We start from the raw sequence: 21,349 nt of genomic DNA on the forward strand, positions 1-21,349 counted from the left end.
GGGGAGGAGGAGGGGGACGCGGGCCCCCGGGAGTCGCGCACCGCGCCACCCTACTGGACCGCCGTGTTCCAGTACGAGGCAGCGGGCGAGGACGAGCTGACTCTGCGGCTCGGCGACGTAGTGGAGGTGCTGTCCAAGGACTCGCAGGTGTCTGGCGACGAGGGGTGGTGGACTGGGCAACTGAACCAGCGGGTGGGCATATTCCCCAGCAATTACGTGACCCCGCGCAGCGCCTTCTCCAGCCGCTGTGCGCCCGGCGCGGAGGACCCCAGCTGCTACCCGCCCATCCAGGGTAAGGAGGGGAGCGGGGGCCAGGAAGGAGGGAGGTGAGGGAGGTCTGGGGTCGGGGAGGGAGGAGATGAAGGAGGCTAGTTGGAGGGGGTTGGCAAGGGAGGGGATGAGGGAGGTCCAGGGGCTCGGGGAGGGAGGGGAGACTTCGAGAGGTCAGGCTGGGAGTGGGTGCTGGTGGGGGTTGGTTGACTGGGGAGTGGATGAGCGCGCGCTTGGCTACGGGGGCTCTAGCTGGTGGCCTGGGTAAGCTGGGGACGCCGCAGGCCCTGCCTGGATACTTCTTAACCTTCACTGACTACCAACAGCGGCTTGGGTTTCCGCGTTCTGCAGCCCCGCGTGAGAGTGGCCTTATTTCTCACTCCTTCCTCTTCTCCTACCTGGAGAAGAGAATCTGGAAAGATTTCTAGCAAGCTGGTAGTTACTGTCCTAACCTAGTCCCCAGATCGGGGACCTTGCTGACCTCTTCTGTGGCCTGTCTCCGCCCCTAAAGGCCTTTGCTTTGAAAGAGATGGGGGTGTAGTCTGCGGGCTGGGTTGGCTTACCGGTCCCGGAAGCACGTGTGAACTGAAGGCTGAAGTGACTGTAAAGTGTGTGTTGATTTCTTAGGTCCTAATATTGCATCTCAGAAGTCGTACCTTCAGGAGTCTCACTGAATAAGGTCCTGGGAGGGTGTTGGTGGAAGGCACAGGTGATGAGTGGAGAGGTGATTAGAGAGGGAAAAGTGCCCCCCACCCCAGGAGCACGAGATACAGTGGTTAAATCCCAGTCCCTTGACAGTCAGGCTGTTCAGGAAATAAGTTTTCTCCTTTCTTCACACCCTAGATCCTTGTCTATATTTGGAACTGGCCAAATCTCCGTGGGAGGTGGAGAGGGATATGCTCAGGGGTCCCTCCCAGGACCTGGTTTTAATCCATTTCCCATGAGCCCCCTGTTCCATACCCTATAATATACTCTCCTTTGTTTTTTTCAAAGGAGTTAAATTGCTGCTAGACTTCTTTAATTATACTAGGTCGTTTGAATGAAAGATGTAAATATCTCTGTAGTGCAGTTTACATTGTTTTGTATTTAGGAGTTTCCATAATTTCTTTCCTGTTAAAAAGACATTGTTAATAGTGTTTATTACTGTTGATTCCTTATTTTGTATACTGTGTACCTTAGTTGATTTTTAAAAAATTATTAGCAAGGACCAACTTTAAATAGTTTTAAAACTTCATTTGTAACATTTATCTTTCTGGCCCTGTAACTTATTTTTATCTGAAAAATTTAGACTGTTTTTTAAATATCAGCACTTAGTAGCAAAATCATAACCTCTTAGCTTGTTATTTTGCTCTTTTTCTATTGGTGTTTTCACTGTCAAATTGATGTTCAAATCTTTAGTTCCTTCTTTTTTCCTCTCATTCCATTTACAAATTCATATTTCTACATTTTGATCTTTATAATGCCTGGAAGTGGCAAATTACTTTAAGTTGTTTTCAGGTGCTACATATTTTTTGGTGCTGGTTTGGTAAGATGAATGAAGGCTGAGGGTTTTGAAATAGTGTTGAAAATGAACTTGGTCATATATTGAGTGAAATATGAACAGCCTGGTATGTTAGAAAACACCATGTGGTTTTAAACATAGATCAGATGTTGAGGTTGTTTGTGGGTGAAGTTTAGGGACAGCTAATGTCAGAATAGAGGAGCTTTGTGGGATCTTGAACACGAACTCAGTTTCCTCACTGTCTCATTCTCCAGGCTGTCAGAGCAGCCAGGAGGGGTGTGACTTAGGCTGGAAGAGACTGTCCACAGAGGCAGGCATGGCGAGTTTTGCCTCTTCACTGGGTGGCCAGGACCTGACTGTGTTGCCATAGTTACTTTGGATAGAGTAGACTCCTACATCTGGAACCCAGGCAGTGAGAAATTAGGAAGTACCTTGTACTCTGGGGAAGGTCTGACTTGAAGAGCATGGCGTTGGGAGTCCTGGTGAGTTCTTTTACGTGGCCTTACTGGCACTTCTGATCTTGACTGGAATTAATTCTTGGTGGTTCAGAAAATTTACTTCCAGTCAGAACTAACTCTGAAGAACTAGTGAGTGGTAGATACCAGGAGGTAAAGAAGTGATAAGATAATGGGGTGCTTACACCCCATTACAGTCACGTGAGGGAGACTGGTGATGTGACTATGAAACTTCAGTGTCATGCTTTGGTGAAGATGGACACTGGCAGCGGCTGACAGGTGCATCTCTGATCTCTGTGCTCCTCTCACCTGTTCATTTGGTGCCACTTTGAAAACAAAGGTGATGGACAGACCTTGTCTTCAAAGACTTATGGCGAGAGGGAGCTGCTGGCGACTCTTCTCAGCGTGCTTCTTTTGAAATTCCCTCTGGGTATGGATTATGATGTGTTCTGGGTTGTGAAGAGAAGACATGAAGCTGAGCAATAACGCTCAACCTCAGTTTCATATTGTTGCTTTTTAAAGTGAAAATTTTGCTTCAAACTTTTTTCAGAACAGGAGGGAAAATCACTAGATATTGTGGTAAAGCAAACAATAGTGACATTATAAACTATCCTGTGTTTACATAGTGCTTTTATCTCCTTCATTGTATGTGCACATTAGACTTTAGCTCTCTGTGGATGAAAGATGTAAATAATCCAGGAACTCACTCATGTTTTCTTTTTTTTTTTTTTTGGACAAGGTCTTGCTCTGTCACCCAGGCTATAGTGCAGTGGTGTGATCTTAGCTCACTGCTACCTTGATCTCCTGGGCTCAGGCAATCCTCCTGCCTTAACCTCCTGAGTAGTTGGGACTACAGGTATATGCCACCACACCTAGCTAATTTTTTGTTTGTTTGCTTGGTTTTTGGAGAGATGGTGTCTCCTGCCCAGGCTGGTCTTGAACTCCTGGGTTCAAGTGATCCTTCTGCCTCGGTCTCCCAGAATGCTGGGAATACAGGCATGAGCCACTACTTTGCTTTTTTATTTTAGTGAAAAAAGTGGAAATTGTACAGTTCCAAATTTATCATCTTGGGAGATATAATACTAGGTATTGAAAAGTTTTCTGATGTCATCCATATGAATGAGAGATTATTATGTTACATTGAGGTTATTGATTTATACTTCTTTTTCCTACATCTACTAGTAATACAAAGATGTATTTTTTCAGATGTACTTAAGATTTTTAAGTGAGTGAGGTATATACTATTCACTTGCCCAAAACTCACCAAAGTGTGCCTGTACATTCAGTTTCCAAGTATGTAATTGAGAGGGAATAACATATTGACTCCAAGAGTGAAAGAAATAAGGCTTTGTTCCTGATATTCCTGGAAATATCCTTCTACAGAAACTGAACACTGTGCTGAATGTAGCTTGACCTGATTCTTCTATGAAGCAGGTCTTGACTGGAGCAGGGAAGGGGAGAAGATTGCCACAGACTCTGGCAGCTGCAGGTCTGGTTGCTTCTGTCTGTCCAAAGGGACTTGGCAGGGGAGGAAATAGAAGGTGCAAACCCCCCTCCCCTGACCCTGGGCTCCTTTATCTGTTTGAGAGCTGTGGTATGTACTTTTCTTGGCGGCTTGTCGTAATATTTCCTTAACTAACTCGCCAAGAATCTGAGATCTGATGTTCTTCTCAAAGAAAGGTTGTTGTTTTCCCTCTCCCACAGAGGTTTTTGTCTTCTGTGAAACACGTCCAAGGAGCTGTCCTTTCAGCACTCCGGCTGGAATTGAGTCTTCTAAACCCTTCTGCATTTAGATAAATATTTAACATCTACTGTGTGTTTACAGCCATGCTTCAGACTAGAAAAGGGAGAGAACAAGAGGAAATACAGTTATTAATTCCCTCCAGGAGAAATCACACATTCAGCTGAGGAAATAAGATCACAAATGCAAATTTGTGTCTTTTCGTCAGTGTAAAAACTGGTGGAAAAGCCTGAATGTTCCTTCCCTCCATGACCAAGGAGACCCTTAACATAACCTATATGTTTTCAAGAGGGTTTCTAATCTCTCTTTAACATAGACATCTTTCTGATTCTTGTAGATAGCATCAGGCAAAGATTAGCAATCAGTCAGTATTCATTTTAGGACTCAGAAGCGCTCAAGCTATTTCAAGCAACAGAGGAATTCAGCACAGGAAATTTAGTGCATACAAAATTGGCGGAAGGACTGGGAGAGGTGGCTGTCACTGGAACTGTGCGAGCAACTCCTAGGACACAGCAGAGCCACTTCCCAGGCAAGCTGCTTCTGTCATGGGAAAGGGCTGGACCAACTGCTGCCATGGGTGCTCCTGGCTTCAAGAACCCCCTGCTGTGTCTGCAGTCTGTGATGCAGCAGCACTTGGCTGTTAGGCAGTGCTCTCCACAGTTGCGGACCTGGTACCTGGACACTGACATGTTGCAGAGAACCCTGCTTCTCCCCAGCCGCACTTGCAAGGAGACCAGTGGGAGGATGGCCTCCATCTCCTTCGCCTTTTAAATCTTGTACATCTAATTGGCAGAATTTAATTTGCACTCATGACTCTGGTGTAATGTAGCCCGGGAAATGTAGTGTTTAGCTTCCTGGCCTCTGGAGCACTGGCAGACGCGCTGGAAGGGTTTTGCGATGGCTGGCCTGTGGTGTCTGCCACGCCATTTGTTCTTCGGAAGGACTGCCAGGTGTGCGTGGTCTTTTGAACAGGTGGAGCTTCTGGGGCCGGATGGGCTGTACTTTGTGTATACCTGAAGCCTGTTGTCCTAACTTCCTGAGGGTTTCCTTTGTGCATGCTGTCAGTTGCATTACAAAATACAAGTGGACATTAGTCCCAGGCAGGCTAAAGGTACTTTAACTCAGCAAGAACAGACTTTTTAGCACCACCATCAACTGAATGGAAAATGGAGATTTTGGATTGCTAGCAGTGGGGCTGCTCCTGCCATCTTGCCAAAAGTTCAGAAATATCTTTCTTTTCTTTTCTTTTTTTCCTGAGTCAGGGTCTCTCTGTCACCCAGGCTTGAGCGTATTGGCATGATCACGGCTACTGCAGTCCTGACCTGCTGGGCTTTCTACCTCAGCCTCCCATGTAGCTGGGACTATGGGGCACACCACCATGCCCAGCAACTTTTTTTTTTTTTAAAGAGATGAGAACTAGCTATATTGCCCAGGCTGGTCTCAAACTCCTGCGCTCAAGTGATCCTCCCACCTCAGTCTCCCAAAGTGCTGAATTAGAAGCATGAGCTACTATGCCCAGCCAATAACTTTGTTTTCTTAGTTTTTTAGTAAAGTGTGATTATGCCTTATATTTATTTGTTTCAGAATATCCAATTCATGTGGGTTTTTTTGGTTTTGTTTTTCAGATCTGAATTTGGTTTATTTCCTACTGAGGTGGGGTTGTTTTTTTTTTCTCTTTCAGTGATCTCTTGGTCACCCACTAGATGCTGGGTTTGCTAAGTGCAGGGGTAAATAAGACAGGCAGAGCCCCTGCCCTGTGGACCTTTTGGTTTAGCAGGACTAAGGCTATTGAGTGAGCAACAATGACCCTAATGGATCTTGCAGAAAGGATGCTGCCTTGGGAATGCTTGCTGGGGCCTGGCCTCCCTTGGTCTGGAGTTAGGAGACATTCCTCTGTGAATTTTCATGTAAGTTGGGGCCTGAGGGTGAGTGTGAACCAGGTCATGACAGAAACAGCTGAGAAGGTGGAGAACAGGTTTCAAAACTCTGGTGTAATGTGGCACCATATTGAGCCCATGATTTGTCATCGCTGGCGGCCATTGTTATCTGTCCACGAGTGCCTTCCACACAGAGCTACAACATAAGTGGGTATTTTAGGTTTCAACTCTGGAACCACTGGGGACTGAACTGGGGTACAGGTGACTGCTGAAATAAGGCATCTCCTATGAGGCTGCTTTCCTATGTCTTGGTCATCAGGTCCTGGGAGACAGGCTACATTCTCCCCATAGTCACTGTGGCAGGATGTCATGCTCCATGCCACAGTGGTCTCCTTGGTGGGTTCGTTTGCTGTGGGCTCTCTGTCCTCCCAGTAATATTCCCCATGGCTGCTGGGGTTGGCTTCCTTCCTAAACCACAGGTCTGACAACACTCCCCTTTTGAAGGCTTCATGACTTCTGCTGCCTACAGTGTGAGGTTCAAGCCCCTCAGAGTTGCTTTAAAGACATTTCCCAGCCTGGTTACTTCAGCAAGTCTCCGAGCCTCCTCTCCCATGCTGGTGCATGATCCCGGCTGTGCTGGGTCCCTGAAGTCCTTAAGTGCTGTGGGTACCTTTGCCCCATGTCCTGCCCTTGTCATCTCATGACATCCCCATGCTACTTTAGGGCCTATGGCAGCAATGCCTTCCTAGAGTCCCTTCCCACCGCCCTCCGTGCTATCCCGCTGAGGAGTTAGTGGTTTTCCAAGCCCCTGCTTGTGTTCTGCAGAAGCTCCTCCTGCCCCCCTGCAGTTTGTAGGGGTGTGTTGGCCTTGGCACAGAGTTGTGTGTTGCTCACCCCCGAACACGCAGGCAGAAAGAATGTCTCAAAGAAAGGATCTGCCCCATTCCCTTTAGTTGCAGTGGTTGGCCTTGTGTAGGATTCTGCGTGGGTTTCTGGGGGGATTTATTTCATGACTCTTTATTGAATGCCTACTAAGGAATGTGCAAAAGAAAGTAAGGTAATGGCAGTCCCTGCTCTTACAAAGAGTGCCTCATAATGGGGAGACACAGAGGCCCAGTGAACAGGCTCCGTGCTGTGTCTACCCACCCCCGAAACGGATAGCTGAGCGGTGTTTAGGCGTTTTTGACTTGCTTCTTTTCCTTTCCTCTCTCAGTGTTAGAGATTGACTTTGCGGAACTCACCCTGGAAGAGATCATTGGCATCGGGGGCTTTGGGAAGGTCTACCGTGCTTTTTGGATAGGGGACGAGGTGGCCGTGAAAGCAGCGCGCCACGACCCTGACGAGGACATTAGCCAGACCATTGGGAACGTCCGCCAGGAGGCCAGGCTGTTTGCCATGCTGAAGCACCCCAACATCATTGCCCTGAGGGGCGTGTGTCTGAAGGAGCCCCACCTCTGTCTGGTCATGGAGTTTGCCCGTGGAGGGCCTTTGAACAGAGTGTTGTCTGGGAAGAGGATTCCCCCGGACATCCTGGTGAATTGGGCTGTGCAGATTGCCAGGGGGATGCACTACCTACACGATGAGGCCATTGTCCCCATCATCCACCGTGACCTCAAGTCCAGCAACAGTGAGTTTGGGGGCAGGGGCTAAGCAGCTGTGGACACCATCCATAGCATCAGCAGGAGGGAATTCTTGCCGGGGCCTTGGTGGACAGGGAGGCTCCTTGCCTAGGCATGTTCTGTCCTTGTGTTGAGATGGGTGGGTTGGAAGCCAGGAAAGGGTGGGTCAGGAAGACGGGCTGGGGTGATCTTGAGCTTCTGTTGGCAGGCATGGCTGGAGATGTGCAGTTCTGATGCACTTTCCACAGGTCACCAAGGTTTGTTTTCCACTTGAGAGAAGTGAGTATGTCATCACAGGGACTGGAACAACAACTAAAGCAAACCTGAACCACCTGTTTGAATTTTTACCTAAACACCTCAACTTGAGGTACCATCGAGAAGGGATATGAGAAGGATATAATATTGTTTAACCATGAGCTGATTCAGGAAGCAGTGCTTGTGTGGAGGGCTTGACTGGGGGTGGTATCACAGGTCCTCCTGGTGGCCTGGGGACAATTGCCGTAACTACCCAGTGTTTAATAGCAGGGAACTGAGAAGTAACTGTTTATTAAACATCCAGAATCCATAAACTGACTTTAAAGCAGATGTTATGATGCAATTAAAGGGTGAACTGGTAGATGCCTTGGCGTTTCCCATTGACTGAGTCAGAGAGAACCTGCTTCTTTTTGGCGGTGGTCTGTACTCTCTCTCACGTAAAATGATGGTGCAGAGAACATGAAGCATGTGCTTAGGCTCACCAGAAGAGAGGGTGCTTGAGTGGAGGGACTGTGGGGGTGACATGGGCCCCAGGGACTCACCTTTCTCTGCATCTTTCAGCATTGAGCCTGGAAATCCTTCAGGGTTTGTTTTGTTCCAAGCTGTTCCAGATGTGGCTTATTTTTCTGTCAATGCTATTGTGAATCTGTTTACTTTAGAAAATACATTTTAAAATTATGTAAGTAGTCAGTGCTTGTTGTAGAAAATTAGAAAGTACAGATGAAAAGAAGGGAAAGTTAACCCATGTGATTTCCTTTAGAGAGAACACATATTATATCCTCCCAGACATTTTAAAAACATGTATGGTTTGTATGTATACAGACATATTGTCCAATTTACATTAAAGTCACCTTAATTACCTTTATCTCTTCTACTGAACCCTCCTCCCCCTTGATAATAGAAAGCCTCCTCCTTGCAAGAGCATGGGACGTTAGCTACATCCTGTAAGAGTGATGCATGTGGAGGGTTGAATTACACGAAATAAAACTTGGTTTCCCTTTTTCCCTTTGCCATTTTCCTGTCTCTGTCATTATTTGGTTATTTTCATCCCTCTTCCAAAATCCTACTTAACTGTATTAAATAAATAAAAACTTTTGATGACCTCTTTTCTCTTTTTTCCCAAAGTAGTTTTTAACCTAGAAATTGCTTTGAATGATAGAGTAAAAGAAGCATCTGTGTTGGTGGAAAATGTGATAGAGAAGCTGAATTTTTTTTCTTTTTAGGAATGTATTTTATTTTATTTTTAAGGGACAGGTTCTCGCTATGTTGCCCAGGTTGGTCTTGAACTCCTGGCCTGAAGCGATGTACTTCCTCAGCCTCCCAAAGTATTGAGATTACTGGCATGATCTACCACACCAGGCCCTGATTTAATATTTTTATTTTTTCTTATAATGCTGGCATAATGCCATCCTGAGCCCACTTAGAAAGGACTAGGATAATAAAATTGTAAAAGTTGCCGGGCTCGGTGGCTCAGCCTGTAATCCCGTGCCTTTGGGAGGCTGAGGTGAGTGGATTGCCTGAGCCTGTGGCTTTGAGACCCGCCTGGGCAGCGAGACCTCATCTCTACAATAAAATAAAAAAATCAGCCGGGTGTGGTGGTGCATGCCTGTAATTCTGGCTACTTGGAAGGTTGAGGCGGAAGGATCGCCTGAGCCCAGCAGGTCGAGGCTGCAGTGGCCGGGAGCGGCCATTGCACTCCAGTCTGGGCGACAAAGTGAGACTCCAACTCAAAAAAAAAAAAAAAAAAAATTGTAAAAGTTAATACTTTCCTTGATGAAGTTTTCAATTTGGGTTTAATTTTAAGCTAACAGTACAAGGTTTTACCTTTTATGAGATTTGTGTTTGGGAGTCTAGGCTCTTGAGAAAGAAAAGCTACCTTGCCAAAGCTCTGCTGTTTGTAGGAGCAGGCAAGATACCTGACTTCCATTTGCTCATCCAGGGGACAAAGCTCTGGTCCTTTCTTTGTCCAGAAGTAGGTTTTAGGATTGCCAAGGGGATGCCTCCAGGCACAGTGTGTTGTGGCAGGAGTTGACCTTATACCAGGGCAGTATTTTAAAGGACCTTGTCAAGATAACCGTGCTTCATGTGTTATCTTGTCAAGATAACCGTGCTTCAACACTGTGTGTTGGCACTGATGTTTACACCAGCTGTAAGTCTCACACACATGTCGGGTGTTGTTTAGGTTTGACTGTACATAACCTAGAAAGCAAAACAAAACAACAGTGGTTTAAATAAGATATGCATTTATTTGTCTTTGAAAAGAAGTCTGGATGGAGGCTGAGCATGGTGGCTCATGCCTGTAATTCCAGCACTTTGGGAGGTCAAGGCAGGAAGATTGCTTTGATCCCAGGCATTTGAGACCAGCCATGGCAACATAGCCAGACTCTGTCTCTATAAAAATAAAAAAATTAGATGGGCACGATGATGCATGCCTGTAATCCCAACACTTTGTGAGGCTGCGGTGGTAGGATCACTTGAAACCAGAAGTTCAAGACCAGCCTAGGCAATGTAGTGAGACGTTGTCTCTACATAAAATAAAATAAACGAGGTTGGTGTGGTGGCTCACACCTGTAATCTCAGCACTTTGGGAGGCAGAGGTGAGAGGATTACCTGAGTTTAGAAGTTTGAGACCAGCCTGCGCAACATGATGAGACCTCGTTTCTACAATAAATCAAAAAATTAACATGATGCCGCACATCTGTGTTTCCAGCTACTTAGAAGGTTTAGGCGGAAGGATCACCTGAACCCAGCAGGTCGAGGCTGCGGTGGCCATGTTCATACTACTGCACTTCAGCCTGGGTGACAGAGTGAGACTCCAACTCAAAAAAAAAAAAGGATTTATGTGTCTTCATTCTTGGTGACTTGGTTGTTAGCAAAGGCCTTGATGAAAAATAATCTTGAAGGGATAGGTGGTCCTTTTGTGGGTAAGAGGAGGTATTTCAGAGCTTTGTGTATTAGGTAGCTTGGCATGCAGGCATTTGGCAAGAGAACAGTTTAATTGTGGCCATTAAAAGTTAAATAAGTAAAAATGAGATAATATAACAAAGCTTTAGGAAATGTAAAGACTTATCCAGAATGAAGGTAGTCTTATTATCTTTGTTTTATTATGAAATAATTTCTTTCCTACTTTTGGAAGACATAGAAGAATGTGGAAGTAGAAGCAGCGTGTGTTTTCCAGTTTTCCTGTGTGTCTGTGTGTGTTTATCTTCACCCTGCTAGTGTCTTGATGAACGGGCTACTGTAGCCTGCTTCCCTCCTACATGTCCATGCCTCGTTAGCGTATGTCCCAAGCCCATCCTGTGTCCTGCACTCCTGCAGACAGCTGGGGCCATTCTCCAGGCCAGTCTGCATAGACAGACCTGCAGTGCTTCAGCTTTGTGTCACTGAGAATGTGTCTCTCTGCTCCCAGGGCCATTGCATCCACACTCCATTCATGTTTGACTTTCTCCTGCCTGTGCCTCCCTTAGGTGTCAAGCTTGTTCTTAATTTTGTACCTGAGAGAGCGAAGGTGAGTGGGGACCTGTGTTTGATCTGGGACTGGTCCTGTCTGCCTCCTCATCAGCTGGAAGTTCTTATGAGCTCTTTGCCACCTTCTGTCCTTCCTCTTCCTCTAGAGGCATGGGCTGTGAGGCACGGGCTGTAAGCCATGCTGCTGCCCCTGGCCACTGGAACACACCTGTCTCCAAGGCTTGTGTCACGCAGCCTCTGCTGCAGCATCAGCCTCACCCATGCGTTGAGCCTTGCCCGTGGTGCCCTCATGTCGCCCTCTACCTGTCCGCCTGCTCCTGTGTTCTGTGTTTGGTGCAGACCTAACTGCTTCTCCTTGCAGAAGCCTAGGGTGTGGCCCTGCCCTGGTCAGTGCCAAGCAGTTGCTTGTTGAGCGTGTATTCCCTGGTAGTACATGGAAGGATATCAGTGTTACAAGAGTCTGGAGCCACCTGTCCAGCAGTGGCAGCTGCAACACCTCCCAGCCAGGGCAGATGAATTTGTGTAGCCTTGCCAGGCATGCATGGCTGTAGCAGCACTCCATGGCCTCAGGCTGAGCTTCCTGGGCATCCCAGTCTCCTGATTTCAGGAGCTTCTTGATATCTCCAAATGGAGTTTATGTCTTTAGCTCCCAGGCATGCAGCGAGGCCCTCAATAAATGTGCAGATAGAAGGAATTAATGAATGAATAACGACTGACTGAAGTATCGCTGGACAGGCTTACTCATAGGACCTCACCATGTAACAGCTTCCCTTCTCCCATCCAGGGATGTTGTCCGCGCCTCACTTTCGTGGAACTTGCTTATCATCCTCATTAGAATCCCCAGGCCCTTGGTCTGTTCTGCTTGTCTTAGACCGACCGACACCCTATCTTGGATGCCTCATATGATAGGTTGACCGTATATTAGTCACCGTCCTTGAGCACCTCTGCCCCTCCTTTCCCCACCCCCTTCCTGGGTACCACCCTGCTGGCTCACCAGCTGGATCTCCATGATGACCAGGTGCCGGCTACCACTGCCTGGGGTTACCCAGCCTGCTGTGTTCACCCTCCATGCTGCTTTGTTGCCCCAGGACTTCGCTGGCCTCCCTTGTGGAGGCGCCCATCCCAAGTTGACTGAGCACTTGACTGGCTGATCCTCCTGCACAGGGCCTTTGCGGCCTCCCGATTCTGAGCTCCTGCAGGCTTTGCCCATCTACAGCCTTCTCTCGAGCTCACAAGGCAGGAAACTAAGGACATGCCTTTGTTGGTGTCCAGGAGACAGCGACCATCCTCCCCTGGGCCCCGGGCTCTGAGGTCCTTAGCCCTGGAGAGTTCCTGTACCAGACACTGGCCAAAGTCCTGCTGGGTGTCTAGGGCAGGATACTTCATGGCTCGAGTGTACTGGCCACCTGATGTGGCACCCTGTGGCCTGCTGGATCCCTCTCTTGTGCCCTGCTCCTGTGTGTGTGGGAGAGCACGTTCCACCTGGTAGGGGAAGCAGCTGGGATTGCACCCCGGCCAGAACCGGTGTGGCAGTCGACTTGCTGAAAAATGGTGGGAGGAGCCATAGAAACAGCTTTTCCTACGGGAGAATAAACCAAGAAGCCATAAAACATCCCCAGAGTGGACCTAGGAGGCAGCAAAGCAGCAGCTAGAGACCTGACTCTGGGTCCTTTTGAGGTGGCTGAGTGACTGTATGTCTCACAGGTGCATCCCAGATGAGTCATGGCAGCCCCTGACTCAGGCACTCCTGAGGATCTCCCCGTTGTTATCCTCACTGAAGTTCTCTGCTACAAGTTACTTCTTACAGAGAGCTAGAAGACACAGATGTGTCTTGAAGATGTTTCCAGGCAAAATGTGCAAGTGCTCAGAGAACTGACTTGGCCTTTGGGGGGAGGCGGCCACATCACAGGGTAGCTGGCAGCCCCAGCACATCCTGGAGCACCACGTCCAGTGGGTGGGCAGCCTTCTCTGTGAATGTAGACGTGTGTTCTGCAGCCAGAATAAGTACACAAGTGAACATGGCTGAGATGAAGCAAGTCACCTGGTAGGTGGACAGGACTCAGCAGAATACAGCAAGACCAAGTCTGCCTGCGAGTCCCCTTGCCTCCATCAGTCCTTAGCTCACCTGGGAAGCTCGCCCTTCCTGTCTACTCTGGGCCTCCGTGGCCATCTCCTGCATGAGGATGGCCTCCTCTGTGGGCCAGCCAGAGTGCCTGGTGTTGGGAGTTAACGGCAAGCACGAGCAGATGCAGGCTCTGCCCACAGGGAGCTCCCTGTGGGGTTAGGGAGACGGACCTTGATGGTGGTGAGTATCGTGAGTGACAGATGAATGGCAGGTGCTGGGGAGGGTGTCCTGAGGGAGTTCTGTGTCAGATAGGATCTGAAGGAGAGGGGCTGATGAGGTCAGATGGAGAGGGAGGATGGGTTGAGGGTTCCAGATGGGATGAGCACGGTGTCTCTTAGGGACCCCTCTGGATTCTTTGGCCTCCGTCCCTGTGGCTGGGGAGATGAGGGCCATTGAGAAGAATTCATGAGGCAACTGCTCTTTGTGGCCACATGCCTCCATTTCTCCAGGGCTGTTCCCTGCGTGTCTCCGTTTCCCCAGAGTCTCACCCGCTTTGCTTCCTGCTGCTGAGTCAGTGGAGTAGGATGCAGCTGAGGTCCTGGGCAGTATTCTGGCTCCCATAAAGCTGTGCTGGAGTTAGGACAGAAAGTTGTGTTGCTGAAGGGTCTTGGGATTCCAGGGCTGTGTTCAAACTCTTAGTTGCAGAAGGCAGCCTCAGGAAGGGGTGGAGAGTGCAGGAAAAGAGGGACTTCAAGGGAGGGTGGGCTCTGATTTCAGGTGGACATTTAGTCTCCTCCTCTGGGATCTGTTTCCTCTGGTTTGAGGCATGACTGCCTTGAAAGTTTAAGGAATGATTCTACCTTCCTTCCCCACACCCCTAGCATATCAGGTAACAGCTGACTAGTGGCTCTGTAGGTGGCCTGTGGCCTGTCCTGGCTGGGGTCAAGACTGTCCTTGAGGATCTCCAAGGTGAGGAGCCTTCCTCCTCTCCTCTCCTCTGTCTCCTGCAGGTTTTCCATCCTTAGCCCAGTGCGTCCCTCATTCCCATGAGGCAGCTCGGAGTCACCTACAGGTAGTGACATCCAGGGTCCAGCTGAGTCAGGAGGAAACGTAGCTGCTTCCACAGGCAGGGGCACATCTCCTCAGTGTCCCTGACTACCTTTTGGGACCTCAGATAGCTCAGAACCGCCTGTGTTCTGTGCAGAATGTGTGCAGGTTCCTTTTGGAGGAAAGGGCCATAGTTTTTATTAGTCCAAGGCTTGGGGAAGGGTATGCATTAGCACTATCATAGAAAACATACCTTGGGTGTCTACATGGTCTTCTGGTGCAGGATATGACCCCTGGGCCATCTGACGCTGACTGGCTGAATGACCTTGGGCACATCTTGCCGTCTTTCTGAACCTCAGATTCTTCATCTGTAAAATGAGTGATTTGGAAGAGATGGTCCCTGAGATCCCACCCAGGATTTAAAGCGTGGACATCTGTGTGCCTGGGGCAGCAGTGACAACGTGTTCATCTGTGTCTGCATGTCAGGCTGCAGTGTGCTCAGGTCTGCCTTTCGGCTGCTTCGGGCTACCGAGGGGTTTAGAGGAGAGAACAGTTGACTGGAGCCTGTGAGTGTGCCCTTCCCCCACTGCTACCAGGCATGACAGACGGCCTTGCTGAGAAATGCTCCTGTTACCTGGGCCACAATGGGAACTCACAGTCAGCCAAGGCTGACCTTCACCCAGAGGCAGGATGCTTTCAGTTGCTTGCTACCTGTCCTTGAGCTGGGCAGGGTGTCCTGTGTGTCCAAGCTGCGCTGTTCTAGTTACACAGCTTCCTGCCTGCTTTTCGGAACTGATGGGGCTTTCTCAGACCGGCTCAAGATCACCTGGGCAGCTTTACCTATCCCCACTCCCCAGCAGAACACCAGGGAGACCTGGGCCCATGTACCATGTAGCCCGCGGTTCTGGAGGAATGAGGGTAGAAGCCAGCCGTGCTGAAGCTGCAGGGTGCACGCTTCTTGCTCCTTACTTCCCCAGGTGTCTTCTCTGTAGGAAACTGGTGGTCCTGGTCTGAGAAGGAAGCCTTGTCCCCTCAAGATGGGCTTTGGAAACCACTGTGGCATAATGAGGGAGCCTGGCTTGGGAGTAGATGGACTTGGACTTCAGCTGCTTCTTGACACTGGGCATGTCAGGAGCCTCTTGGAGTTCCAGCACGCCCAGCATCACCCAGGCTCCACATTCAGTAAATGGCGCTGTGCTTCCCCTCTTTTAAGGAGCAGGGGGCGCTTCTTTCCTTGTTATTTTAGTTGTACACAGGGTATGGCTGGATGGCCCCCCTTTTTATTTAGAGACAAAATTGCATTTTGTCACCGTAGCTAGAGTACAGTGGCGTGATCATAGTTCATTGCAACCTTGATCTTCTGGGCTCAAGTGGTCGTTCTGCCTCAGCCTCTCAAATACCTGGGATCATGTGCTCAGCTAATTTTTCTATTTTTTGTAGAGATGGACATCTTGCTGTGTTGCCTAGGCTAGTCTCAAACTCCTAGCCTCAAGTGGCCCTCCTGCCTTGGCCTCCCAAAACACTGGGATTACAGGCGTGAACTACTGTTCCCAGCCTGGATTTTCCTTTTTAAAGTAGTGTGAGAACTTTGTTCAGCCCTGGGTCCCTTCTCCTACGCCAGCCAGGCAGAGGCTACCCTCCCACTGAAACAGGGAGATCGATCCCACCAAACCCCTCTAACTGTGCAGAAGTCTCTTGTGGAAAGGCCTTAGCCTCTTGCTCCCTCTGGTCCCAGTCTGCACCGAATCCCTTGAAAATTGCTGCCTGGCCCTGTCTGCCCTGGCCTTGGACTTGGTTGTACCAGACAGCTGGCTGGTTTCACGGCTCTGCTGGATACTCATCTGATAACTGCCCCAGGAGAAAGGCAGCATACTTCTCCCACTCCTGCCACATTGCATCAGTCGGCTATTTCCACGTCAGCTTGACCTTCTTGTTGCACGGTGTTGTCTAGACTCTGGAGTGTTCGTGGGTGACTGAAGGGATCTTATTCTGACTTGTGACCTTCTTTTAGAAGGTGAATGGGTGTGTGCCCCTTTCCATCTATGTATAACAGCCTTGTGTCCAACAGTCACCCTTCAGAGCTCGTTGTGCCTGGCACCGTGTAGGCCCTCAAGAAATGACCAATGACCAATCCCGCGTCCCAGCACTGTCCTTTCCCATGTGTTCCCCTTCTTCCATGGACAGCGCAAAGCAACATCAAACCTCTTCTCTTGTGGTGCCTGCAGTTGGGAGGTAGCCCCCCTTTTCCATTGGAGGCAAGCCCATGTGAGCTCTGAGCTCTGGGTGAGACTGGGTTTGAATCCTGCCTGGCTCTGTGATGTGTGGGACTGGGGGCCTGGAGCAAGTGATAGTCTCTAAGGTGGGAATAATTATTTCTCTCACCTTATAGGGTGGAAAGGAGGGTTAGGCAGATGATCCAGGTGATCCACTTAGCCGGGCTGGCACCTGGTCAGGGCTCAGCATAGCAGCCGTTTTTATTGTAATTCTTCTACTTTGCTTATTCCCTCGGCATTTAGATCAAATCTGTGCTTGTACTTTTGGGTGGTCTGCTTTGTCTTGTACTTGCATCTTCAGTGTTTGAGTCATTTTCTTTCCAGTTGCCTACTTGGGAGACTGAGACAGGAAGATCACTTGAACCCATGAGTTTGAGACCAGCCGGGGCAACTCAGTGAGACTTTGGCTAAACAAAACAAAACAAACAAACAAACAAACAAAAAACCTAAAGCCTGTTCTTTTCAATTATATTATTGAGGTTTAAAATTCAAAATGTTATACAGTGGGTAAAAACGGTACAAAGTTGAAATTCAAAGAAAAACCAGTCTCCTTCCCACAGTGAACCCCAGGTCTACTTCTTAGAAGCAGGTGCATTATTATTTCTGGCTTCTTTGATAGTTTTTTTTTCTATAGAAAACCCTGATAGGATTCCAGTCAGTAGAGGTATTACCATTTCTCTTCCTCTGCCTGCCCTCCTCCCTGTAGCCTCTCCTCATCATGCTAATACGGGACTTTGCATATGGCAGGCCAGGGGTTTGCCAGCAGTTGTGATGTTGCCAAGGAATCTGCATATTTTTGTCCCTGGTTCTTTTCTGGATGGACTGGAACTCTCTCAGACCCTGGCTTTTGTGTATTTAATGCATGAGCCTTTCAGGAACCTAGCGTTCTGGAGCAGCTTGTGAAGCCGGGGGTCTGATGTCTGCCTCTGGCATCGCCAGCTAGGACCCTGGACTGTCCATCCATTCCTGCGAGTGGGCTCGGGATGGGCCAGGTATAGCATTGGCAGGCAGCAGGGCCCAGCAGTGACTGACCTTGTAGCAGAGATCTTTCTGTGCATATCCTCATGGCTCCAGACTGACATGCCTGATAAGGTGAAGAGGCAGGAAAAAGCATCCTTGGAGAGAGAGATAAGGGGTTCAGATTCCAGAGTGCAGACACATAGCCCCATCTGTGTTGGGCTATCCTGCTCTTGTCTGTACACCTATCTCTAGCCATTTCCATCATGGTTGTTCACGCCATCCGATGTTCACGCCATCCGAACACTTAAATTGTTACTGTTTCTGCATTCTGTTAATCTTCAGAGTCTGAGAGGAAGGAGGAAAGGACTGTGGCAGGTAAAATAGCCACAGTCATTAGTTTTCCCAGCATTCTTGACTTAATTTTATGCTTAGTAATCACAAGAACCTTGTGGTTGTGACCCCGAGATGTGGATGACTTGCCTAAGGTTGTTGGACAGTTCTCTGTCATCACAGTGTTCTTCCTCTCAGCCGCCCTACCCCCATGGATCCCTGTTCCTTTGCCAGGTCCCGCCCCCTGATGGAGCCCTGTTGTTCTGCCAGGCCCCACCCTCTGTTGGAACCCTGTTCCTTTGCCAGGCCCACCTCCCATGGATCCCTGTTACTCTGCTAGGCCCACCCCCAGTGGAGCACTGTTCCTCTGCCAGGTCCACCTCCTGATGGAGCCCTGTTGCTCTGCCAGACCCTGTGGCCTGGTCCACAGTCTCTTGGATGAGAGTGGAGTGAGGGTCTGAACCTGTTTGAGGATTCAGTGGACCACTTGGCCGTCAGCCTCAAGGTTAGAGTTTGGGAGTGAATTTGTGTTTTTCCTGGTTCCTCACATTTTTCTGACTGTTATGTGGAAGGATAAGTGTCGTCGTTCTTCTAGTGGTGTGCTTTTCAGGAGGAAAAGCACAGTGCAAAATGTTCACTTCTTAAGCAGTAGCTCCCGGTTGCCTGTGCTTGGGGACGAGTCCTGGGTGGATCACCAGTCGTCTCTGCCTTGCATAGCCATGTGAGCTGGAGTTGTTTTCTCCTCTTTATGCCTGGGAAATCTGCCCTTTCTCACTGTTTGGACTAAATTAATGATAAAATTAGCTTGCTTTTCCCAGATGCACAGCTGCTGGGACAAGAGAGATAGCCATCAGAGCCCATGAAGATCAACTGAGGGAGAGCTCAGTTGGCATTGGGAGATCAACTGAGGACTTCTCTAGATGTTCCCTAGATGCTTCTCTTAGATAATTTAAGATTATCAAGATTTTGTGGCATTACCTGTCACATTCATGGTGACAATAATACGTGGCCCTCATTACTCCACCAGTGAGTCCTAGAGATAGGATGAAGAATACATGAGTTCCTGTTACCCACAGTTTCACTTTTCCTGGCTTCAGTTACCCATGGTTTGAAAACATTAAGTGGAAAATTCTAGAAATAAACAATTCATAAGTTTTAAATTGTGCGCCATCCTGAGTGGCATGACAAAGCCTCACACCATCAGCCTGGGATGTGACTCACCTCTATCCAGTATGTCCAGGCTGTGTATACCCACATCCACGTCCTCTGCTCTTGACAGCCAGGCGTTGATGTCATGGCTTGACCATGCAGGTGGTCCTCTGACTAAATGTCAGACGGTCAGTAGTCCCTAACACTGTATTGCTACATCACAATGCCTGCATCAGGCCGGGCATGGTGACTTACACCTGTAATCCCAGCACTTTGGAAGGCTGAGGTGGGAGGATAGATTGAGCCCAGGAGTTCCAAGACCAGCCTGGGCAACAAAGTGAGACCTCATCTCTACAAAAATAAAAAAAGTAGCTGGGCATGGTGGCGCACGCCTGTGGTCCCACTACTTGGGAGGCTGAGGTAGGAGGATCACCTGAACCCAAGAGGTTGAGGCTGCAGTGATCTATAATCATACCATTGCACTCCAGTCTGGGTGAAAGAGCAAAACTCTGTCTCTAAAAGTGAAACAAAAATGCCAGTGTCATCCACCTCACTCCATCTTGTCATGTAGGCATTGTATCATCTCACGTCTTCACAAGAATGATGGGTGAATACAGCACCATCGATAAGATATTTTGAGAGAGAGAGAGAGAGAGAGAGAGACCACGTCTACATCGCTTTTTTTTACAGTATATTGTCACAATTGTTCTGTTTTATTAGTAGCTATTGTTGTTACTCTCTTACTATGATAATCTGTAACTTGGACTTTATCACAGGTATGCATAGAGAGGAAAAACCAGTAAATAGAGGGTTCTGTCCCACTTTCAGGCATCCTTTGAAGTCTTGGAAGTCATCCCCTGTGAAGAGTGGAGACTGCTGTCATGGTGGTTTGCACTTAGTGCCTTCGAGTTGTATTTACAATGGTATCTTCCTGAGGCACTAGCAGCGGTGGTAGTCTCCCCATCGTATAGTAGAGGAAACTGAGGCTTAGAGGGATTTAACGCCTTGCCCAAGAACATATACCTAGAGGACGGTGGAGCCTGAGCTTAGTTCTGGGCTCTGAGCACTTGTGTGCTGCCTTTTCTGCTCTGCTCTTGGGGACAGACCCTGGCAGGAGGCCCTTCACCAGTTCTGGGTTTTGCAGGGTGAACCCTGTGACTCACCCCATTTTGGGCTGGACCTGGATACTAGGCTTGGCCATGGGGCCTTTGTGGGGCAGATTGTTCCACGTCTGGAGTTGCAGGCAGGGACCTTCCTCCGCTCCAGCTCAGGGCTTTTGGTCCCAAAATGCACAAGATCCAAGAGAGTTTCTCATGTCCCTTTCTCCTGGGCTCTTCCAAAAGCACAGCTTGAACTTCAGCCATCTCTCCATCCTTTTTAGCCTCAGTTTGGCTGCTGGTGCTCTTTTTTTAGAGACAAGATTCTTGCTCTTTTGCCCATGCTGGAGTGCAAGGATGCAATCATACATAGTTTACTAAAGCCTCCAACTCCTGGGCTCAAGCAGTCTTCTTGCTTTGGTTTCCAAAGTGCTGGGACTACAGGCATGCTCTACCATGCCCCACTAATTTTTTGATTTTTTTTTTTTTTTTTTTGAGAGACTAGGTCTCTCTATATTGCCCAACCTGGTCTGAACTCCTGGGCTCAAGCAGTCCTGCCACCTTGGTCTCCCAAAGTGCTGGGATTACAGGCATGTGCCACTGTACCTGGCCACATTTTTGCTTTTTGTTAGTGTTTGTTCAGAACCAAAATTGAGCTTATATATAGCTGCCCAAAACTTGGGCTGTCATAGAAGTTTCTACTTTTATTGGGCTCTTGGTCTCACCTGTATTATGGTTTTGTTTTTGCTTAAACAAAATAAGTATGTATAGATTTCAGATAAATTCACAGATGATTATTTATGGAGTCTCAGATTTTTAGCCAAGAAAGTAATGTAAACATTTAAGAGTGATTGGACACTTCTGGTAGTGACTGAGCCCTATGTGGCTATTCAGATGCCATGACTCGGTGCTGCATGGCCACTTTGCAGCTATCTGTGACCAGGTGGACCCTGCCTGCCAACCTGGAGGTCCCCTCTCTATAAGGGAGGGCTGGGCATGCTCTGTGGCACTCCTCATAGCTTCAGATGAGTTCTGTGAGAGACAGCCAGTGGCACTGTTGCTCTTGATGCTCTGACTCTGACTCCTGTGGTGGGTCAGCACCCGACCTGCCATGAGTGAAGCCTCCTGGCTGCCTGCCTCTCCTGCCTCCGGAGAGTCTTGACCATGCTCTCTGAGGACCCTTGGCGTCTGCAGTCCCTCTTAAGAGGGATCTTGAACAGAGACTGCGGGAACCTCTCGTGT

The 21,349-nt window shown here is 48.6% G+C and overlaps 1 protein-coding gene across 1 annotated transcript in view; it reads left to right on the forward strand.

Moving 5' to 3' along the window:
• The first annotated feature begins 6 nt into the window (after window positions 1–6).
• MAP3K9 (mitogen-activated protein kinase kinase kinase 9) overlaps window positions 7–21,349 on the forward strand; it is a 66,840-nt gene continuing 45,497 nt past the window's right edge. The window contains 2 exon segments of the mRNA XM_021712180.1: window positions 7–292; window positions 7,058–7,471. Of these exon segments, the coding sequence (XP_021567855.1) occupies window positions 7,240–7,471 (232 nt within the window). The 5' untranslated portion in view covers window positions 7–292; window positions 7,058–7,239.

This window comes from Carlito syrichta, unplaced genomic scaffold (genome assembly GCF_000164805.1).
Source record: "Carlito syrichta isolate Samal-C Ts95f unplaced genomic scaffold, Tarsius_syrichta-2.0.1 Scaffold303115, whole genome shotgun sequence".
Lineage (NCBI taxonomy): Eukaryota > Metazoa > Chordata > Mammalia > Primates > Tarsiidae > Carlito > Carlito syrichta.